The sequence below is a fragment of the Coregonus clupeaformis genome, chromosome 21, assembly GCF_020615455.1.
Source record: "Coregonus clupeaformis isolate EN_2021a chromosome 21, ASM2061545v1, whole genome shotgun sequence".
Taxonomy (NCBI): domain Eukaryota; kingdom Metazoa; phylum Chordata; class Actinopteri; order Salmoniformes; family Salmonidae; genus Coregonus; species Coregonus clupeaformis.
The window spans coordinates 8,990,286-9,009,668 of record NC_059212.1 but is presented as its reverse complement, the minus strand read 5'-3'; the positions used below and the strand labels follow the sequence as shown (position 1 = coordinate 9,009,668).

At 47.7% G+C, this 19,383-nt stretch overlaps 2 protein-coding genes across 9 annotated transcripts; both read right to left on the bottom strand.

Annotated features, from left to right (window-relative positions):
- Positions 1–1,110: 1,110 nt before the first annotated feature.
- LOC121531456 (histone-lysine N-methyltransferase PRDM9-like) lies at positions 1,111–4,899 on the bottom strand. 2 transcript variants are annotated; one of them, XM_045206187.1, is made up of 6 exons: positions 4,742–4,899; positions 3,094–3,365; positions 2,937–3,004; positions 2,559–2,749; positions 1,435–2,218; positions 1,112–1,350 (listed from the first exon to the last, which is right to left on the bottom strand). In XM_045206187.1, the coding sequence occupies exons 1-6, from the start codon at positions 4,818–4,820 to the stop codon at positions 1,284–1,286; spliced, it is 1,461 nt and encodes a 486-aa protein (XP_045062122.1). In that variant the 5' UTR covers positions 4,821–4,899; the 3' UTR covers positions 1,112–1,283. The 2 variants fall into 2 exon arrangements, with proteins under 2 accessions (XP_045062121.1, XP_045062122.1); XM_045206186.1 differs by having other exon boundaries at positions 1,111–2,218.
- Positions 4,900–7,592: 2,693 nt separating this feature from the next.
- Positions 7,593–19,078, bottom strand: LOC121531467 (histone-lysine N-methyltransferase PRDM9). 7 transcript variants are annotated; one of them, XM_041836751.2, is made up of 8 exons: positions 18,949–19,076; positions 18,546–18,612; positions 18,235–18,352; positions 16,882–17,010; positions 9,298–9,386; positions 8,522–8,674; positions 8,284–8,389; positions 7,593–7,631 (listed from the first exon to the last, which is right to left on the bottom strand). In XM_041836751.2, exons 2-8 carry the CDS (start codon positions 18,561–18,563, stop codon positions 7,609–7,611), a joined length of 636 nt encoding a protein of 211 aa, XP_041692685.1. In that variant the 5' UTR covers positions 18,564–18,612; positions 18,949–19,076; the 3' UTR covers positions 7,593–7,608. The 7 variants fall into 7 exon arrangements, with proteins under 7 accessions (XP_041692685.1, XP_041692659.1, XP_041692663.1 ...); XM_041836725.2 differs by lacking the exon at positions 7,593–7,631 and adding an exon at positions 8,060–8,177 and having other exon boundaries at positions 8,522–8,671; positions 18,949–19,078; XM_041836729.2 differs by lacking the exon at positions 7,593–7,631 and adding an exon at positions 8,060–8,177 and having other exon boundaries at positions 9,304–9,386; positions 18,949–19,078.
- Between the last annotated feature and the right edge of the window lie 305 nt (positions 19,079–19,383).

Genomic DNA, 19,383 nt, shown 5'->3' with positions numbered 1-19,383 from the left:
GATGCCTAGACACTTTACCCTGCCTTCAAGTACATATCTACCTCAAATACCTTATTATTATCTATCCTGATGCCTAGTCACTTTACCCTGCCTTCATGTACATAACTACCTGAAATACCTTATTATTATCTATCCTGATGCCTAGTCACTTTAATCCACTGACTTCAGTTGGGCTGTTGGGGGTACTGGAGGACTGGAGTTGGGAACCACTGGAGTAGGGGACCACTGGAGTAGGGAACCACTGGAGTAGGGGACCACTGGAGTAGGGGACCACTGGAGTAGGGAACCACTGGAGTAGGGGACCACTGGAGTAGGGAACCACTGGAGTAGGGAACCACTGGAGTAGGGGACCACTGGAGTAGGGAACCACTGGAGTAGGGGACCACTGGAGTAGGGGGCCACTGGAGTAGGGGACCTGGTCCTAGATTACTACTCCGACTTTAGAGACACTGTGAATCCGGGGACTGGACTTTTACTGAAGGAATTACTTGGGGGGGAAAAACCCAAATCTAATGCTTATCTACCATATAGCAGCAGCCCTCCTGCAGTATGTATTCAAGTGGTTTTTATTTGAAATATTTAGACAACTGAAAGGTGTTATTAAATGGCTGATATTAATTGAATTCATGGTAAATGAAATGACTTAATCTCCATCCATGGTCTCACACTGGTCAGTTCCTTTACCATTCCTGCTCAGTTAATACATGTTGGCGGGCTGAAGAGAGGCTTCTAGTAGCTGAAGATGATTAAACATGTATCATCAAAGTTTAAATGTACTTATGGAGTGCACACCATCATCATCATCATCTTCATCATCAGGAAATCAACATTGAATTGATGGAATGATGAGGATGAAGATGATGAGTGAATCCTTCTGGGTGAGTTGTTAATATCTGACACTAAATACACAGATGAACACAGAGTAAATAAATTGATTTTATTATCACACGAAAATGGATTAAAACCTTGTCATGTTTATAACTTGGGAGGTATACATTTCAGTTTAATAAAGACTTTTCTTAATAGTTACTGTTTATATACATATCTAATTTATGTAAGATTTCATTATTTTCATACTATAAAATACGATTCATACATTTTTGCATATTAATTTATATTACGATGACAGTACTTTGAGATAATAAAAAAAAAGTGTTGACAGTTTTATGAATATCATAATTTATATCCAAATAGTTTAACAGTGTCTATGCATCAGTCATGTTTCTTGATAGAACATTACACTTCTATCACGGTCACATCCCCGCCCCAATTTCAAGAGAAATCTAAAGTTCCACTTCTTTACTCTTTTTAGAACACTGGTGTCTCTTTAGACTTCCTGACTGACTGAAACTCTTCCCACACTGGGAGCAGTGAAACGGCTTCTCTCCTGTGTGAGTGCGCTGGTGTGTTCTGAGATTACCCTCTAAACTGAAACTCTTCCCACACTGGGAGCAGTGGAACGGCTTCTCTCCTGTGTGAGTGAGCTGGTGTCTGATGAGATGACCCTTATGATTGAAACTCTTCCCACACTGGGAGCAGTAGAACGGCTTCTCTCCTGTGTGAGTGCGCTGGTGTGTTCTGAGACTACCTGCTCTACTGAAACTCTTCCCACACTGGGAGCAGTGAAACGGCTTCTCTCCTGTGTGAGTGCGCTGGTGTGTTCTGAGATGACCCTTATGACTGAAACTCTTCCCACACTGGGAGCAGTAGAACGGCTTCTCTCCTGTGTGAGTGCGCTGGTGCGTTCTGAGATTACCCTCTAAACTGAAACTCTTCCCACACAGGGAGCAGTAGAACGGCTTCTCTCCTGTGTGAGTGCGCTGGTGTGTTATGAGATGACCCTTATGACTGAAACTCTTCCCACACTGGGAGCAGTAGAACGGCTTCTCTCCTGTGTGAGTGCGCTGGTGTGTTCTGCAATTTCTCCCTGTAGTGAAGCTCTTCCCACACTGAGAGCAGCTGTGTGGTCGTGGCTTGTCCGTCTCTCTCTGTTTCCTGGTGGGAGCTGGGTTGGAGGAACCTGAGGTGGTTCCATGGTGTTGTGAGCTGCTGGAGGACATGAGATTCTCTGATCTGATCTCCCCACTCCTCAAAAGCCTGACATACTCATCATGGTGACATCTCTTTATGTGCTTGTGGAGGAAGATCTGAGAGGTGAAGGAGAACGGACAGCCAGAGCACGAGAAGATCTGGAACTGGGATGACTCAGCGTTCACATCTGAGAGAGATGGAGGGGAGAGAGAAAGAGAGAGTAATTAAAAGAAGAGAAAACATAACAAGATCACAAGGTGCATGATCATTATTGTTCCAGACAACTTGACATGAACAGAAAACCCAGGACCAGTATGATAAAACACAACAGAAAATATATTTAACTCAATAATGAGTTTCATTTGAGAAATTAGTATTAATGAGTAATAATTAAGTAATAGGAGGTACAAAGAAAATGAATGTAAGAGGAGTGAACGGAGGATAAAGTAAGGGTAGTGCTCTTGTTGTTCCAGAGGAAGAGAGAGAGGGATGAAGAGAGGAGGAAGTGAGGAGAGAGAGTAAAGTACCTTTAGCAGAGCTCTTTTTGTCCCAGAGGTAGTCGAAGACAATGCCCAGGTCTCTGGCGTACTCCTCTCCATACCAAACCAACAGCTCCTCGCCAACAGCTATGGGCTTACAGCAGCGATACAGAATCCCTCCTCTGTACTGGAAGGCCACCAGATTCTGTTCTTCTTCACTACGAGCACAGTTCACATACCTGAGAGAGACAGAGACAGAGAGAGACAGAGAGAGAGAGAGAGAGAGAGAGACAGAGACAGAGACAGAGAGAGAGAGCAGTAGGGGGTTCATTATGTACAAGACATGGATTTATTGAGGTTCATCAGATAGAGTGAGACAGGAAAAAGAGGACTGTGAGACTTCCTCTGTACTTCAGTGTTGCTTACCTCATCCAGTTGGAGTGAGTGTCTCTCCCAGCATCGATGTAGTCCTCCCAGTGTCTGCTCTTGTAGATCTGAGGAAAACAACAACTCATATTCATAGAGTTTTGATCAGGTTTGAGAAAATGTAAGTACAGCCCAATGACACACACACTCCTCTCACCACCCAGGAGTATCCACTCTCCATGGCTTGGTCCTTGTCTGTGAGCTCTCCTTCATAAGGTCCATAATGGGCTCCTGCAGGCACAATGTTTCCTTGGTTGAACACCCCCAGTCCTGCTTCAGGGATGCTTGATGTCCTGACCTCCAGGCCGGACGGCAGGGTGAGTCTGGCCCTGTCAGAGGCTCCTAGAGGGGCAGGGATGTCAGGGACGAAGAGGGGGGGACCATGGAGCTCACACTCATCCATGAAGAAAGACTTGCAGTCCTCACAGTCTGGGAGAGAGAAAGATAAACAGAACATGTTAAACGTCAGTTGTCATGATGACGATGAAGACATGCATTCAAAATGTAAAACACCAGTGTGGTTGAGAGAAAGCGAGAGCACACAAAAAACTATACATACCTCAGCGCCACAGGTAGGCTGTGAACAATCTGAGAGACAAGGCAAGAAAGGCCTTCTATGCCATCAAAGGGAACATAAAATTTAACATACCTATTAGGATCTGGCTAAAAAAACTTGAATCAGTTATAGAACCGATTGCCCTTTATGGTTGTGAGGTCTGGGGTCCGCTCACCAACCAATAATTCACAAAATGGGACAAACACCAAATTGAGACTCTGCATGCAGAATTCAGCTAAGATGTCCTCAGTGTACAACAAAAAACACCAAATAATGCATGCAGAGCAGAATTAAGCCGATACCCGATAATGATCAAAATCCAGAAAAGAGCCGTTAAATTCTATAACCACTTAAAAGAAAGCGATTCCCAAACCTTCCATAACAAAGCCATCACCTACAGAGAGATGAACTTGGAGAAGAGTCCCCTAAGTAAGCTGCTCCTGGAGCTCTGTTCACAAACACAAACAGACCCCACAGAGCCCCAGGACAACAACAACAACACAACCAAATCATGAGAAAACAAAAAGATAATTACTTGACACATTGGAAATAATTAACAAAAAAACTGAGCAAACTAGAATGATATTTGGCCCTAAACAGAGAGTACACAGTGGTAGAATACCTGACCACTGTGACTGACCCAAACTTAAGGAAAGCTTTGACTATGTACAGACTCAGTGAGCATAGCCTTGCTATTGAGAAAGGCCGCCTTAGGCAGACCTGGCTCTCAAGAGAAGACAGGCTATGTGCACACTGCCCACAAAATGAGGTGGAAACTGAGCTACACTTCCTAACCACCTGCCAAATGTATGACCATATTAGAAACACATATTTCCCTCAGATTACAGAGATCCACAAAGAATTCGAAAACAAACCCAATTTTGATAAACTCCCTTATCTACTGGGTGAAAAACCACAGTGTGCCATCACAGCAACAAGATTTGTGACCTGTTGCCACAAGAAAAGGGCAACCAGTGAAGAACAAACACCATTGTAAACACAACCCATATTTATGTTTATTTATTTTCCCATTTGTACTTTAACTATTTGCACATTGTTACAACCCTGTATATATACATAATATGACATTTGAAATGTCTTTATTCTTTTGGACCTTCTGAGTGTAATGTTTACTGTTTATTTCTATTGTTTATTTCACTTTTGTTTACTATCTACTTCACTTGCTTTGGTAATGTTAACATACGTTTCCCATGCCAATAAAGAGAGAGAGAGATATAATATGACTTACAGAGGTAGTGGTCATCTTTGGGGACCTCCTCCTCTGTGTAAGTGATTCTTGGTCTGTCTCTCAGGTTTCTGCCGCGCATGTATGTGTTGTGATGTCACGAGAGGCTGTGTCCTGGAGGGACGTTACATCCCCCTGAGGTGGCTGCAAACCCAGACAGCTATGGCTCCATCTGCTGGTAGGGTCGGGAACTCCACCCCTCTATGGCCAATCTTCCCACGCAGCTGAAACAAATGAGGAGCTGATGAGCTGAAGGTTTGGGAAGTGAAGAGACACACTGAGGGAGTGTGTGGGGGGTGAAGAGACACAGTCTCCAACCTGGGCTCTCTGGAGGACAAGAGTGCTGCACGTCCACTTCCATGAGGAATATAAGGATTTGGAGATACTTACCTTTGGGAAATACTCACCTTTGGATATATGCACCTGTGGAAATACGTGAGAGACATTTGGAAGGACTTTTTGCTGGGTTGGCCACTAGCTGCAACGTGGACTACAGTAAGGCTGGGGAAAAGTTATCTGAGCGAGTGAGAATTATGATTTTGGATGTGGAAGAGACATCCCTGAACTGTTAACCCTTAAAGAGCCACAAGAGAACAGAATTTTGTTATATTTTCGTTAATTTCCCAAGACCTATAATAAAATCCTTGTTTTGTTTGAACCTTGTCTCCTTGCACTACTTGAGCAATCCCGCTGAAAGCTGTGTAGCCTCTCGTGACGTCACAGATGGTGGAGAATACGGGCACGCTCAAGCGTTAATAGTGCATGTCAGAGGAGGATACCGAAGGTTTGATCACCCAGTTTTCCAAGTTGGCCGTAGGCTCCCCGCCGACTGAAATGGAGGACATATTGAAAGCCCTTGTTGCTGGCCAGCAAGCCCAGATGCAAGCAAACGTGGCTCTCTTGGAGGAGCAAAAGAAAGCCAACCTTCTGAAGGCAGAGGAATTGCAGTTGCAGAGACAGAGGGTTGTCCAAAATACCCGCCCAATAAAGGCAAGTGACTTTATATCTAAGATGGGAGCTACCGATGACATTGAGGCATACCTGCATGCATTTGAGGCCACGGCCACTAGGGAAGCCTGGCCCAAGCAACAGTGGGTTGGTCTGTTAGCCCCCTTTCTAACCGGGGAATCGCTGAATGCTGTCCGGGACCTGGGCCCTGACCAGGTTACTGACTATGATGCCCTGAAGTCTGAGATCCTCAGCAGATATGGACTCACAAAGTTTGGTATGGCCCAGCGCTTTCACAGTTGGACCTTCCAACCAGACCAACCTCCTCGGCCGCAGATGCATGAACTTGTCCGAATCGCAAGGAAATGGCTGGATCCGCAGAGGAATACAGCAGCGGCGGTGGTGGAGGCCGTTGTGGTGGATCGTTACCTACGCGCCCTGCCTTATGAGGCAAAACGGTTCATCAGTCAACAGGCCTTGACCACGGCTGATCTGACCGTGGAAGCTGTGGAAAAGTACCAGGCCACAGCGGAGATGCTGAATGCTTCCCGAAAAGACCCCAGGAGTGCGGCCCCACCACAAATGGGAAGAACCCGTCCAAAGGACCCCAAGGTCTCGAACCCAGCCACGTCAGGACTTATCCCGGCTCCAGGGGGAGCCAGAAACCAGGCGGGTCCAAGAAGAGTACACCAGGAGGGGGGAAACTCGACAGTGTTACCGGTGTGGGGAGATGGGACATATCTCCTGGCAGTGTGGGAAACCAGCCGATGAACCTATGCCCACTGCGGAGTCCTCCAGCTCAGCACCCACACACCGTTTTGCCTCGCTCTTGGGAGTCGTAGATGGCGGCCCAGATCGACCCCCCACCTGCCCGGTAACTGTGAATCACCATGATGTGGAGGCCTTACTGGATTCTGGTAGCCGGGCCACCCTGGTGCGTAAGGATTTGGTGGGCCCAACGTGTCTGACCCCCGGGGAAAGTCCTCCCAGTTTCCTGTGTCCATGGGGACACCAGAGAATACCCCATTACTGAACTTACAATGACCAGCACACGGGGAACCATACACACGACGGCGGGGGTGGTTGATTCCCTCCCCGTCCCTGTCCTAATTGGACGAGACTGCCCAGCCTTTTACCCACTCTGGAGAGAGTCTCAGGAGAGGATAACCCGAGTACCGCGGAAACGGAGAGGCAAGACTCATCCTGGGAAGGCTCCGGTGCAATCCTCCGAATTACTCACTCCCGCCCGGGCTCTGATAGGGATGGCAGGTGCCCAGACCGACACAGAGACGGAGCTACAGAATCTGGACAAAGAACTGTCTGGTCTGAAGGGGACCGCTGAGAGGTATCGTTTGTTAAAGCAACAGTTAGACATGAAGACAGAAGAGTTAGATATCCTCCAGGCTAAACTCCAACAGAGCTCCTTCCCTAAGCAACAGGAGGAGCTGGAGAGGCTGCGCAGGACCATCGAGGAGTGTGAGGAGACCCTGCGCAGTAGTAAGGAGGTCCAGAAGAAGGCAGAGGAGAAGTACAAGGTGTTGGAGAACAAGATGAAGAATGCGGAGGCAGAGAGAGAGAAGGAACTGAAAGCTGCTCAACAAAAGCTAAACTCTGCTAAAACCAAGGCTGATGCGTTCAGTAAGAAACTCAAGGAGAGACAACAGGAGGCTGAGTCCCTGGTCCTAGAGTTGGAGGAGTTGAAGAGAGAGCAGTCTGGCAAGCACCACGGCAATGCGGACGCCCTCTCCCGGCGTGATGCCTTCTTCGCTGCCTTTACCCCGACGAGGACGTCGGTCCCGAGGAGGGGGATGTGTGATGTCACGAGAGGCTGTGTCCTGGAGGGACGTTACATCCCCCTGAGGTGGCTGCAAACCCAGACAGCTATGGCTCCATCTGCTGGTATGGTCGGGAACTCCACCCCTCTATGGCCAATCTTCCCACGCAGCTGAAACAAATGAGGAGCTGATGAGCTGAAGGTTTGGGAAGTGAAGAGACACACTGAGGGAGTGTGTGGGGGTGAAGAGACACAGTCTCCAACCTGGGCTCTCTGGAGGACAAGAGTGCTGCACGTCCACTTCCATGAGGAATATAAGGATTTGGAGATACTTACCTTTGGGAAATACTCACCTTTGGATATATGCACCTGTGGAAATACGTGAGAGACATTTGGAAGGACTTTTTGCTGGGTTGGCCACTAGCTGCAACGTGGACTACAGTAAGGCTGGGGAAAAGTTATCTGAGCGAGTGAGAATTATGATTTTGGATGTGGAAGAGACATCCCTGAACTGTTAACCCTTAAAGAGCCACAAGAGAACAGAATTTTGTTATATTTTCGTTAATTTCCCAAGACCTATAATAAAATCCTTGTTTTGTTTGAACCTTGTCTCCTTGCACTACTTGAGCAATCCCGCTGAAAGCTGTGTAGCCTCTCGTGACGTCACAGTGTTCAGCTCCGCTTTCTGCTTTTCCAGACACTCTCTCTTAGACAGGCCTGGTACACACACACACACACACACACCAAAATAAGCAAATTTAGCTAGCCAAATTAAACAGATGGGTTTTAAATCACCATCTCAACAGTCTATTGTCTGTCTTACCTGAGGTTGATGGTTTGGGGTGCAACAAGGGAGCCCCTCCCTGAGTGACAGCTGGGGTGTCTGCCCCCCCTCCACTGGTGCTGGGGGTCGCTTCACTCTGACCCTCCTGGAAAGAGACAAGAGGAGAGTTCAAACTGACCTCTGGGTCTGTGTGTCATCATCACTTGACCTTCGTTTTGAAGCAACATTAATGAAAATATCTTGTGTGTTGTGTTATGTGTATGACAGTAACACACACATTGTCTCCTAGCCCCTCCTGTACTCCACTGTGTGTGTCTACTTTGCTGACGTCTCTGAGGAAGGCCACTTCTTTAGTCAGCTCCTCCATTAATGGCTGGGCGGGTTCTGTCCCCATATTACTGGGTCCTGCCTCCTCGCCGCTGGGGGGCTGCTGAGGACCAAAGGAGGGGGGTGGGGGGACAGAGCATTATATGACAAATATGACAGTGATGAATAGACAGAGTTGTCAGCCCTCTTCATCTACAGTAGGGCAATTACATACAGAACATTTTGAATTCAGGCTGTAACACAACAAAATGTGGAATAAGTCAAGGGGTATGAATATTTTCTGAAGGCACTGTACAAGCATAATTTTATTCTGTCATGTCTACTCCCGTTCCACCGCACCGCCGCCGGTTTACTAGCCACCGGTCCTGGCAACCCAGCATTTACGCACACCTGGCAACCATCATTACACACACCTGGACTTCATCACTACCCTGATTACTCCCCCTTTATTTAGCCCTCAGTTGTCATCAGTCACTAGGTGTTATTGTTTTCTCTCACGTTCAGTACGCTTCTCATGTTTGCTCCTTTGCATCAGTTCATTATTAAATTAACGTTCTGCACTTGCTTTCTGACTCCCGGCGTATACATAACAAATTCATTGGTTCACACTTCATAGCTCCAGTCCTTGAGAGCTCCAGTATCTGCTAGTATAGCGCCGAAGAGAAACAAAAACTCACCAGATGTATAATATGCACCTGTCCAGGTGTTTCTTTTTAAAACAGGTACCTGTACCGTAGGTGTAGCAGGCGTGGCAGGCTGAGGGACTCCCCGAGACGCTGCTGGTCTCCTGGTTGGGGGTCGGAAGCTCCGTGGTACTGTGAGGACAGATCAGAGAACTAATATAAGCCCTGCCTGGCTACTAACCGACTTCCTCTATTAAGGACGTCAAACGTTCAGCCTGCTGCACAGACCCTATGGACACCAGCCTAGAGCGCCTGGTTAAATTGGGAGCATTTTTTATTTATCGCTAAATGGTTAAATATATGTGATTATATAAAGAAATCTGTGAGTTTACTTCATTTACTATCTTCCTAACTTAAGATATTTAATTATTATTTATCTAATTAATGTACAGTACCAGTCAAAGGTTTGGACACACCTACTCATTCAAAGGTTCTTTATTTTTACTATTTTCTACATTGTAGAATAATAGTGAAGACATCAAAACTATGAAATAACACATATGGAATCATGTAGTAACCAAACATGTGTTAAACAAATCAAAATATATTTTATATATTGATATTCTTCAAATTGCCACCCTTTGCTTTGATGACAGCTTTGCACACTATTGGCATTCTCTCAACCAGCTTCATGAGGTAGTCACCTGGAATCCATTTCAATTAACAGGTGTGCCTTCTTAAAAGATAGTTTGTGGAATTTCTTTTCTTCTTAATGCGTTTGAGCCAATCAATTGATTGGACATGATTTGGAAAGGCACACACCTGTCTATATAAAGGTCCTTATCACGGCTCAGGCTAAGACCCAGATGCAGATACAGGAGGCGGATAGTATGAGTCTCAGAGTTTATTACAGTACAAGGGGCAGGCAAAGGTATAGTGTATATGTAGGTCAAGGCAGGCAAAGAGTCGTAATCCAAATCAGAGTCAGGCAGGTACAGGACGGCAGGCAGGATCAGGGTCAGGTCAGGCAGAAAGGTCAGAACTGGGAAGACTAGAAAAAGCAAAAACTAGAGCACAGGAAACACGAGAACACGCTGGTAGGACTTGACGGGATAAGAAGAACTGGCAACAGACAAACAGAAAATGCAGGTATAATACACAAGGTATTGGGAGACACCTGGTGGGGGTTGGAGACAATCACAAGACAGGTGAAACAGATCAGGGTGTGACATTACCCCCCCCTCTAGGGGCGGCACACCTGGTTGACCAGGATGTCGACGGCGGAAGTCTGTGATGAGGGCTGGGTCAAGGATATTCCTGGTGGGGACCCAACACCTCTCCTCCGGGCCATAACCCTCCCAGTCAACCAGGTACTGGAATCCCCTGCCTCGAGGTCGAACACTCAGGAGGCGCCTCACCGTGTACGCCGGATGGTCGTCGATGAGACGGGGGAGTGGGGTGGGCCAGGAAACAGGAGACAAAAGGGCTGTGAGACAGGGGTTTAATTCTAGATACATGGAAAGCGGGATGTATACGGAGGGTGCGGGGCAACAGAAGGCGAACAGCAGAGGGGCTAAGGACCTTAGAGATGGGGAAAGGGCCGATAAAACGGGGGGAAAGTTTGCAGGACTCCACCCGGAGGGACAGATCCTGAGTGGAAAGCCATACCCTCTTCCCAAGACGGTAGCAGGGAGCAGGGGTCCGGTGGCGGTACGCCTGTCGTCGATACCTGGAGGTGGTCTTGAGAAGAGCGGCCCGGGCTCTCTTCCAGGTACGGTGACAGAGACGGATGAACATCTGGGCAGAAGGTATGATGACCTCTTCCTCTTACTCCGGGAAGAGCGGGGGCTGATATCCCAGGGAACACTCAAAAGGCGAGAGACCAGTAGCAGAACAGGGAAGGGTGTTGCGGGTATATTCCACCCACACGAGTTGCTGGTTCCAGGTTGGGATTGGTGGAGACGAGGCAAAGAAGAGTCTTCTCCAGATCCTGATTGGCTCGCTCTGACTGGCCGTTAGATTGAGGGTGAAAACCAGAGGACAGGCTGGCCGACGACCCAATGAGGGTGCAGAAATGTTCCAGAACCGGGATGAGAACTGAGGACCGCGATCGGAGACCATGTCCACTGGAAGTCCATGGATCCGGAAAACGTGCTGCACCATGAGCTGGGCCGTCTATTTAGCTGAGGGCAACTTAGGAAGGGGGATCAAATGCGCGGCTTTGGAAAGGATGGTGGTGTTGCCCTCTGACGGAGGGAGACCCGTGACGAAGTCCAAGGATATATGGGACCAGGGGCGGTGAGGAACAGGGAGTGGTTGAAGGAGGCTAGCCGGAGCTTGCCACGGAGTCTTGTTCTGCGCACACACAGTGCAGGCAGAAACGAACGCGGAAACGTCAGGAACTATGGTGGGCCACCAAAAACGTTGACGGACAAAAGCCTAGGTCCGACGAGAGCCAGGATGACAGGTGAGTCTTGAGGAATGTGCCCATTCCAGGACCGGAGCACGGGCAGAGTCCGGGACAAACATCCGGTTAGCCGGGCCCCCCCTCTCTATTCCCCAGATGATAGCAGCCGCTAGACAGGAAGTAGGGAGGATGGTCTCGGGGTCCGATGGTGTAGTAGCGGGGCTGTACAGACGTGAAAGTGCGTCAGGCTTCACATTATTGGACCCCGGATGGTAGGAGATAGTGAAATGGAAACGAGTGAATAACAGGGCCCATCTCGCCTGCCTGGAGTTGAGGTGCTTGCCGGTGCGGAGATATTCCATGCTCTTATGGTCCGTCCACACCAAGAATGGGTGTTCCGCCCGTTCTAACAAGTGCCTCCATTCCTCCAACGCCATCTTGACTGTGAGTAATTCTCGATTTCCCACGTCATACTTCCTCTCAGCGGGGTTAAGATGATGGGAAAGGAAGGCGCAGGGATGCAGCTTCTGGTCCTGGGCAGAACGCTGGGAAAGGACAGCCCCCACTCCGACATCCGAGGCGTCGACCTCCACCACAAACTGACGGGATGGGTCCGGATGGATTAAGATGGGAGCTGAAGTGAATCGCTGCCTGATGTCTGAGAAAGCCTGGTCAGCTGCTGGAGACCATATGAACGGAACCTTGGGAGAGGTGAGTGCAGAGAGGGGGGAAGCAAGGGTGCTGTAAACCTGGATGAACCGACAGTAGAAATTAGCAAACCCCTGGAAACGTTGCAGCTGCCCTCTGGATGTGGGTTGAGGCCAATCCACCACTGCTCTCACCTCGTCAGGGTCCATCTGAATATTCCCTGCAGCGATGACGTATCCTAGGAAGGATATGGTGGCGCGATGGAACTCACATTTCTCCACCTTCACGAAAAGCTGGTTCTCCAGGAGATGCTGGAGAACGTGCTCTGGAGCTGACCGGGAATAAATGAGGATGTCGTCGAGGTATACAAACACAAATCGGTTCAACATGTCACGGAGCACATCATTGACCAGGGCCTGGAACACTGCGGGAGCGTTGGTCAGTCCGAACGGCATCACCAGGCACTCATAGTGCCCGCTAGCCGTGTTGAAGGCTGTCTTCCACTCGTCTCCTTCCTGTATCCGAACCAGACGCCAGGCGTTCCGAAGGTCTAACTTGGTGAAGATGACCGACCTCTGGAGAGGCTCGAAAGCAGAGGAGATGAGGAGGAGGTAGCGGGTAACGGGTTTTAACCGTAATGTCATTAAGACCCCGGTAGTCGATACATAGACGCAGGGTCTTGTCCTTCTTCTCCACAAAGAAGAACCCTGCGCCAGCAGGGGAGGCAGATGGACGCATAATCCCTGCAGCGAGAGAGAGTCCTCAACGTACCCTTCCATAGCTTTGGTCTCCGGACCCGACAGGGAATAAAGTCGCCCCCGAGGTGGTGCAGTGCCCGGGTGAAGGTCGATTGCACAGTCGGGCCGATGCGGAGGAAGAGATGTGGCGAGGGCAGAGTTGAAAACCTCCGGTAAATTCTGGTACTCCAATCCGAAGGTATACCCAAGCCCGCAGGGAGACGTCCCGGAGCAGGCTGCGCCGACTTCAGACAATGTGCATGGCAAAACGGACTCCAACCCATGATGGAACCCGTAGCCCAGTAGATACGGGGGATTGTGCCTCTGGAGCCATGAAAACCCCAAAACCCTGGGTACATGAGGAGACTCCAGGAGCAGAAACTGCATAGCCTCACTGTGGTTGCCTGACACTCGCAGGTTGATAGGAACCGTATTGTGAGTGACTCTGCCCATTGAGCGCCCATCCAGCGCTCTGATGTCCATCGGGATGGAAAGGGGTTGAGTGGAGATACACAGCTCCAACACCAGGGTAGTATCCATAAAGCTCTCGTCGGCCCCAGAGTCAATGAGCACCCGGATGGATTTGGACTTGTCTCCCCACAACAGGGTAGCATAGGAGGGGGTTACGAGTAGAGAGAGATTGGAAACTCCCCTAACGGCTCACCAGTGTACTCGTACCTACTGATGAGCCTGGTCTTTTAATGGACAGGTAGATAAGAAATACAGACAGCTCTTAGTGTTCCGTCCACTTAAGCGCTCAGCAGGGGACAATCTTGTCCTGCCCAGTTGCATGGGCTCTGGAGGAGGCGAGTCGGCAGCCCTCGGTGATCTCAGAGGGAACTCGGGAGACACCAGACTCCCACAGAAATGTAGCCTTCCGGGATTTCCGGGATTCCCCAAAGGCGAGGTGGAATTCGAGGGCGACAGGGAACAGACCCCCTCTCCCTCCTACGTTCCCGTAGCCGCCCATCGATCCGAATGGTCAAGGCTATGAGGGAGTCGTGGTCCATGGGCAGCTCCCGGGCTGCGAGCTCCGTCTTTAAATCAACTCCAATAATCCGTGAAGGAATGTGTCAAACAGGGCTTCCAGGCACTCTCAGCCGCTAATGTGCGAAAATCCACTGCGTAGTCTGCCACACTACGAGAGTCTTGACGTAGTTGGAGCAGCTTACGAGCAGCCTCTTTCCCGGACCATGGAGAATCTAACACTTTTCGTACCTCCGCCACAAACTCTTCCAGACTGAGGCAAACGGTGGACTGTTGATCCCACACCGCAGTAGCCCAGGCGAAGGCCCTCCCGGACATCAGCGTTATCAAGTACGCCATCTTCGAGCGGTCCGAGGGAAACGAAGAAGGCTGCAGCTCGAAGATGAGGGAGCACTGGGAGAGAAACACCCGTCAGATTCCAGAATCTCCAGCTTTCGCTCCAGAGGAGGTAAGCAAGGTTCTCGGGACACGGGGTAGGCTGGGAAGAAGAGCCGCTGGTGGCGGGGTTGCTGAGAGTCTGGGGGTTTACTGTTGTGGCTTGCTGCCTAGTTGGGAATCCGCAGAATTGCTCCAGCAATGTATTGAACGCATGGTCATGGCGTTCTGCCATGGTATGGAGTCCCTCCATAAGGCTTTGTCATAACCCCTCGTGTCTTCCATTGGTGGCTCCTTGGGAGGAGACAGCGATGCGGAGCTGGTCCGAGTCTGCTGGGTCAGTCATGGCTAGTACGTACTATCGAGGCTCAGGCTAAGACCCAGATGCAGACACAGGAGGCAGATAGTACGAGTCTCAGAGTTTATTACAGTACAAGGGGCAGGCAATCGGTAGGTCAAGGCAGGCAAAGAGTCGTAATCCAAATCAGAGTCAGGCAGGTACAGGATGGCAGGCAGTATCAGGGTCAGGTCAGGCAGAAAGGTCAGAACTGGGAAGACTAGAAAAAGCAAAAACTAGAACACAGGAAACACGGGAACACGCTGGTAGGACATGACGGGACAAGACCAACTGGCAACAGACAAACAGAAAACGCAGGTATAAATACACATGAGGTAATGGGAGACACCTGGTGGCGGTTGGAGACAATCACAAGACAGGTGAAACAGATCAGGGTGTGACATTCCCACAGTTCACAGTGCATGTCAGAGCAAATACCAAGCCATGAGTTCGAAGGAATTGTCCAGAGCTCCGAGACAGGATTGTGTCGAGGCACAGATCTGGGGAAGGGTACCAAAAAATGTCTGCATCATTGAAGGTCCCCAAGAACACAGTGGTCTCCATCATTCTTAAATGGAAGAAGTTTGGAACCACCAGGTTTGGCCGGGTGGCCAGCTCTAGGAAGAGCCTTGGTGGTTCCAAACAGCTTCCATTTAAGAATAATGGGGGCCACTGTTTTCTTTGGTATCTTCAATGCTGCAGAAATGTTTTGGTACCGTCCCCCAGATGCCTCGACACAATCCTGTCTCAGAGCTCTACGGACAATTCCTTCGACCTCATGGCTTGGTATTTGCTCTGACATGCACTGTCAACTGTGGGACCTTTTATAGACAGGTGTGTGCCTTTCCAAATCATGACCAATCAATAGAATTTACCACAGGTGGGTGGACTCTAATCAAGTTGTAGAAACATATCAAGGATGATCAATGGAAACAGGATGCACCTGAGCTCAATTTCGAGTCTCATAGCAAAAGGTCTGAATACTTATGTAAATAAGTTTTTGTTTTTTTATATAAATATCTGCTAAAATTTCTAAAAACCTGTTTTCGTTTTGTCATTATGGGGTATTGTGTGTAAATTAATGAGGGAAAACATGTATTTAATCCATTTTAGATTAAGGCTGTAACGTAACAAAATGTGGAAAAAATCAAGGGGTCTGAATAATTTCCAAAGGCACTGTATAAATATATATGTGTCATTTAGCAGAAACTTATCCAGAGGCACTTACAGGAGCAATTAGGGTTAACTGCCTTGCTCAAGGCAGAACTTTGTCAGAATTTCCACCTAATCAGCTTAGGGACTCGAACCAACAACCTTTCAGTTATTTGCCCAATGCGCTTAACCACTAGGCTACCTGTCAAGTTTCTGTGTGAACAATGAATAGTGTTCGTTTTAACAGCACTACAACCCAAACGTTTGCCCCTTGTTCTATTGATTTCAGCGTGAATTCGATGGAAATGATTAACAAAAAAAGCGTTGCGTTAGACTTACCATGTTGGCGACCCACTTTAAACAAAATGCAACACTTCAAAATGTAGCTAGCTGTCTTCTACAAATTGTCCTCTAACCAGTGATGTACACATTATTCCCAGATTCCGTGTGTTTTTTGAGCTGTGTTCGTTTTAACAGGACATGCAACCTCATCTCCCCGCTCTTGCGCAATTGATTTCACCCTGATAATCGATGAGTGATTGACAAAACAGTGTTGCGTTACTCTTTCTGTTTTGGAAAGCCCATATAAAAATGTAACTGAATGTGTTCTGCAGGTTGTCCTCTAACCAGTGATGTAAAAAATATCTCCAGCTTCCATGTGGTTTTTGAGTTGTGGTAGTTTCAACAGCGCATATCCCCCCCCCCCCTCCCCTCCCCCGCTGAATGGGTCCAAAAATGTGCTCTGATTGGTTGATTTTGATGATATACCAGACATCACCAAAACGGGTTTGCCCTAGCAGTAACACAGACCACTTCACTTATTTTAGGATACCTTCCACTCCTTTAGCCCTACCTGTCTACTAGCCTAGTGGTACCTGGGTAGGTCCTACCTACTAGTCACACTGAGTAGAGTCATTCTGAGTTAGGTTCCTGTTTCTCTGATATTCAATCAGCATCATAGACTAGTACTAACAGGCCTTCTCCTAACCCTACCTTTCTACTAACATGATATGATAAGATCCTCGTTTATCAATACTGCTCTACCTGGTGGGCATCTCTCCAGTCGAGGGGTCCACTCATCCTCCTCGGAGTCACTGGGTGCAAGAAGCGGAGCGGTGTTCACCAATTTAGGTCTGCCTCTCCTCATAAACGCAGGTACTGGGGAGTTCAGCCCTGAGGGACACATTAGCACACATAGTAGAGACACTGATCAATACAACACACAGTAGAGAGAGTGGTGTACCGTAGTTTCGTGGGGACAAGCAAGGTCTGAGCAAAAATTTTGCAGTTTTACAGTGAATTTCCTCTAATAAAATAAAATAAATCCAGGGCTTTATTACGTGTTCATATGCTATATGGGGAGGGGGAGGTATCCTCCAGGGTACTTTGGGGCCCACGCCTTGCGGGAGCTGCGAGTTGGGTGGTAACGATCCGTACATTTGACCTTATTTTAGCGCCCCCAAAACGTAATACTTTCAGGTCAACTGTAATATAAATACCATCGTAAAGCACACTTTCTCCCCTTTCCAGCAAAATCCATAACGAGACCTTCATGCTGCCCATTTCTGCATGATTGAAGAAAGCAATGGAGCTCCGCCGGGTCTTTTTTTAAATGGCGGGTGAGGAAGCAAAAGCTACTGCGTCATAGTGAAAGGGGGAGATATGTTGTGTGGGGAACCAGCTTTTTTCACCCGATTTGTCTAACTTATCACCTCTAAAATGTAAATAAAATACTATAGAGTGTATATAATGTCTCATTACATACCTATTTGAAGGTTTGTGTTGAATTTGAATAGGGTTTTTGGGGCAGCGCTAAATTTATCTTCACAATTAAACTGTGGGTGTCACGGTTTTTGAGAGTCATGATGGCTCGCAGTGAAAATTAACTATTGATTAAATTAACTATTGATGAACTCAAGAGTAATTAACTTTACACTCACCATTACACTCGCCATTGATCATTTCTTGTTTTTAATCTGCGAGAGAAGCGCTACACCTGGTGGAAAGAGGCTGTATGGCACAGAAGGACTGAATAATGCGTGCCATACATTACGTCGTTGTCAGCGGGTCAGTTTTTTCAACTTTTCTCCAATACTATTGGTCTATTTGCATGTCAATCAACGCTGAATCGGAACTTAGTTCACACCCCGGATTTTGATGCCAACACAGTCGCTCCAGTACCATTCGTTTTTATTGCAGCCTCGTTTGAATGCCGCGGTTGCCCACATATGTACGGAACTGAGTTAGCTACCTTTACGCCAGTGAGTAGAGACATGGCTCAATACAACACAAAGGCAGAGAGACTCCTCTTGGACAGGAGTAAAAAAAAAACTAAACTAAAGTAATAGTGATGAATCTAAACTTCGTTTTGTCTCTGTTCAAATCTGGGACACTTACCTATAGTAAGCATAGCCAGGTGGTTCCTCTTCAAGTTTCTGTACCGTACTTTCTCACATTTCACTAGATGGGCCCATTCCATCTTTGAGAAATAGGTCTTCAAATCATGAAAGTCATCCTAGCAGGGTGTACAGGTGTATAACGTTGGCTCAGGTACAAATAGCACAATCAGAAATCAACTGAACATATCAGATAGCTACCTAGCTAGATAGCTAAATGTTATAGCAATGTTACCTCTCCATCATCAGTATCTTTGTCTATGCTAGTTAGTTACCATAACTGATAGGCTAGCTAGACATTTTTCAACTCACCTCTTCCGAAGAACTCATCCTTGCTTGCTGTTGTCCTCCCTGAAGTTATTTGCCCCTGAACTTCTAGCTACACTTATTGGTAGTCAAATTCGAAATATAGTAAATGTGTTAGCTAATATCATTATCAACTGTTAATTTGTCAGCAGGTTGCTAATTTGACAATTTTGGTATACTAGCTAACGTTAGCCTTTTAGCTAGCTAGCTACCACTAGCTAGCTACATTTATTTTAGTACAGTACAGTAACGTTAGCTAGCTAATTTAGCACTGGCGAACTTGTTGATGGTAATTTAGCTAACTTAGATACATTACCGAGCTAACAAATTATTCTCAATATTGCTGATAACATAGCAATGTTGCACAATGTATAGCCTGTTATTCTTGCTAGCTAGCTAAATTACCTGCCTTTTGAAACAGTTGTTCGGAAAAAGTAGCCAATATAACCCGACCATCCACAACTCAAGTGTCTCAGAACTGAGGTAAATTTCGCAAGCAACTGAGCAAGCCTACTGGACCGCGAGACAACTTCTGGCGGCAAACATACAACCGCGGGAAAGAGAGTGGAAAATCACTGACTGAACTCTCTCTGCCCAGTTGCCACGAGTGGTGCACGACTCTGGGATTTTTGGAGTCGACTCCGACTTCTGTGGTTGGAGTCGCGCACACACACACATCAACTCATTATTGCAGTCCTACTAGGAATACCGCATTTGCGTTCTAGAGGACAGACATGAGCATGATGCTTACCATTTGCCTATAAAATGCCTATTTTGTTTGGATATATAAGGTGATATGTAGGAACTAGAATATTTCAGTGATATTTCTGCTGTGCGGCGCCTT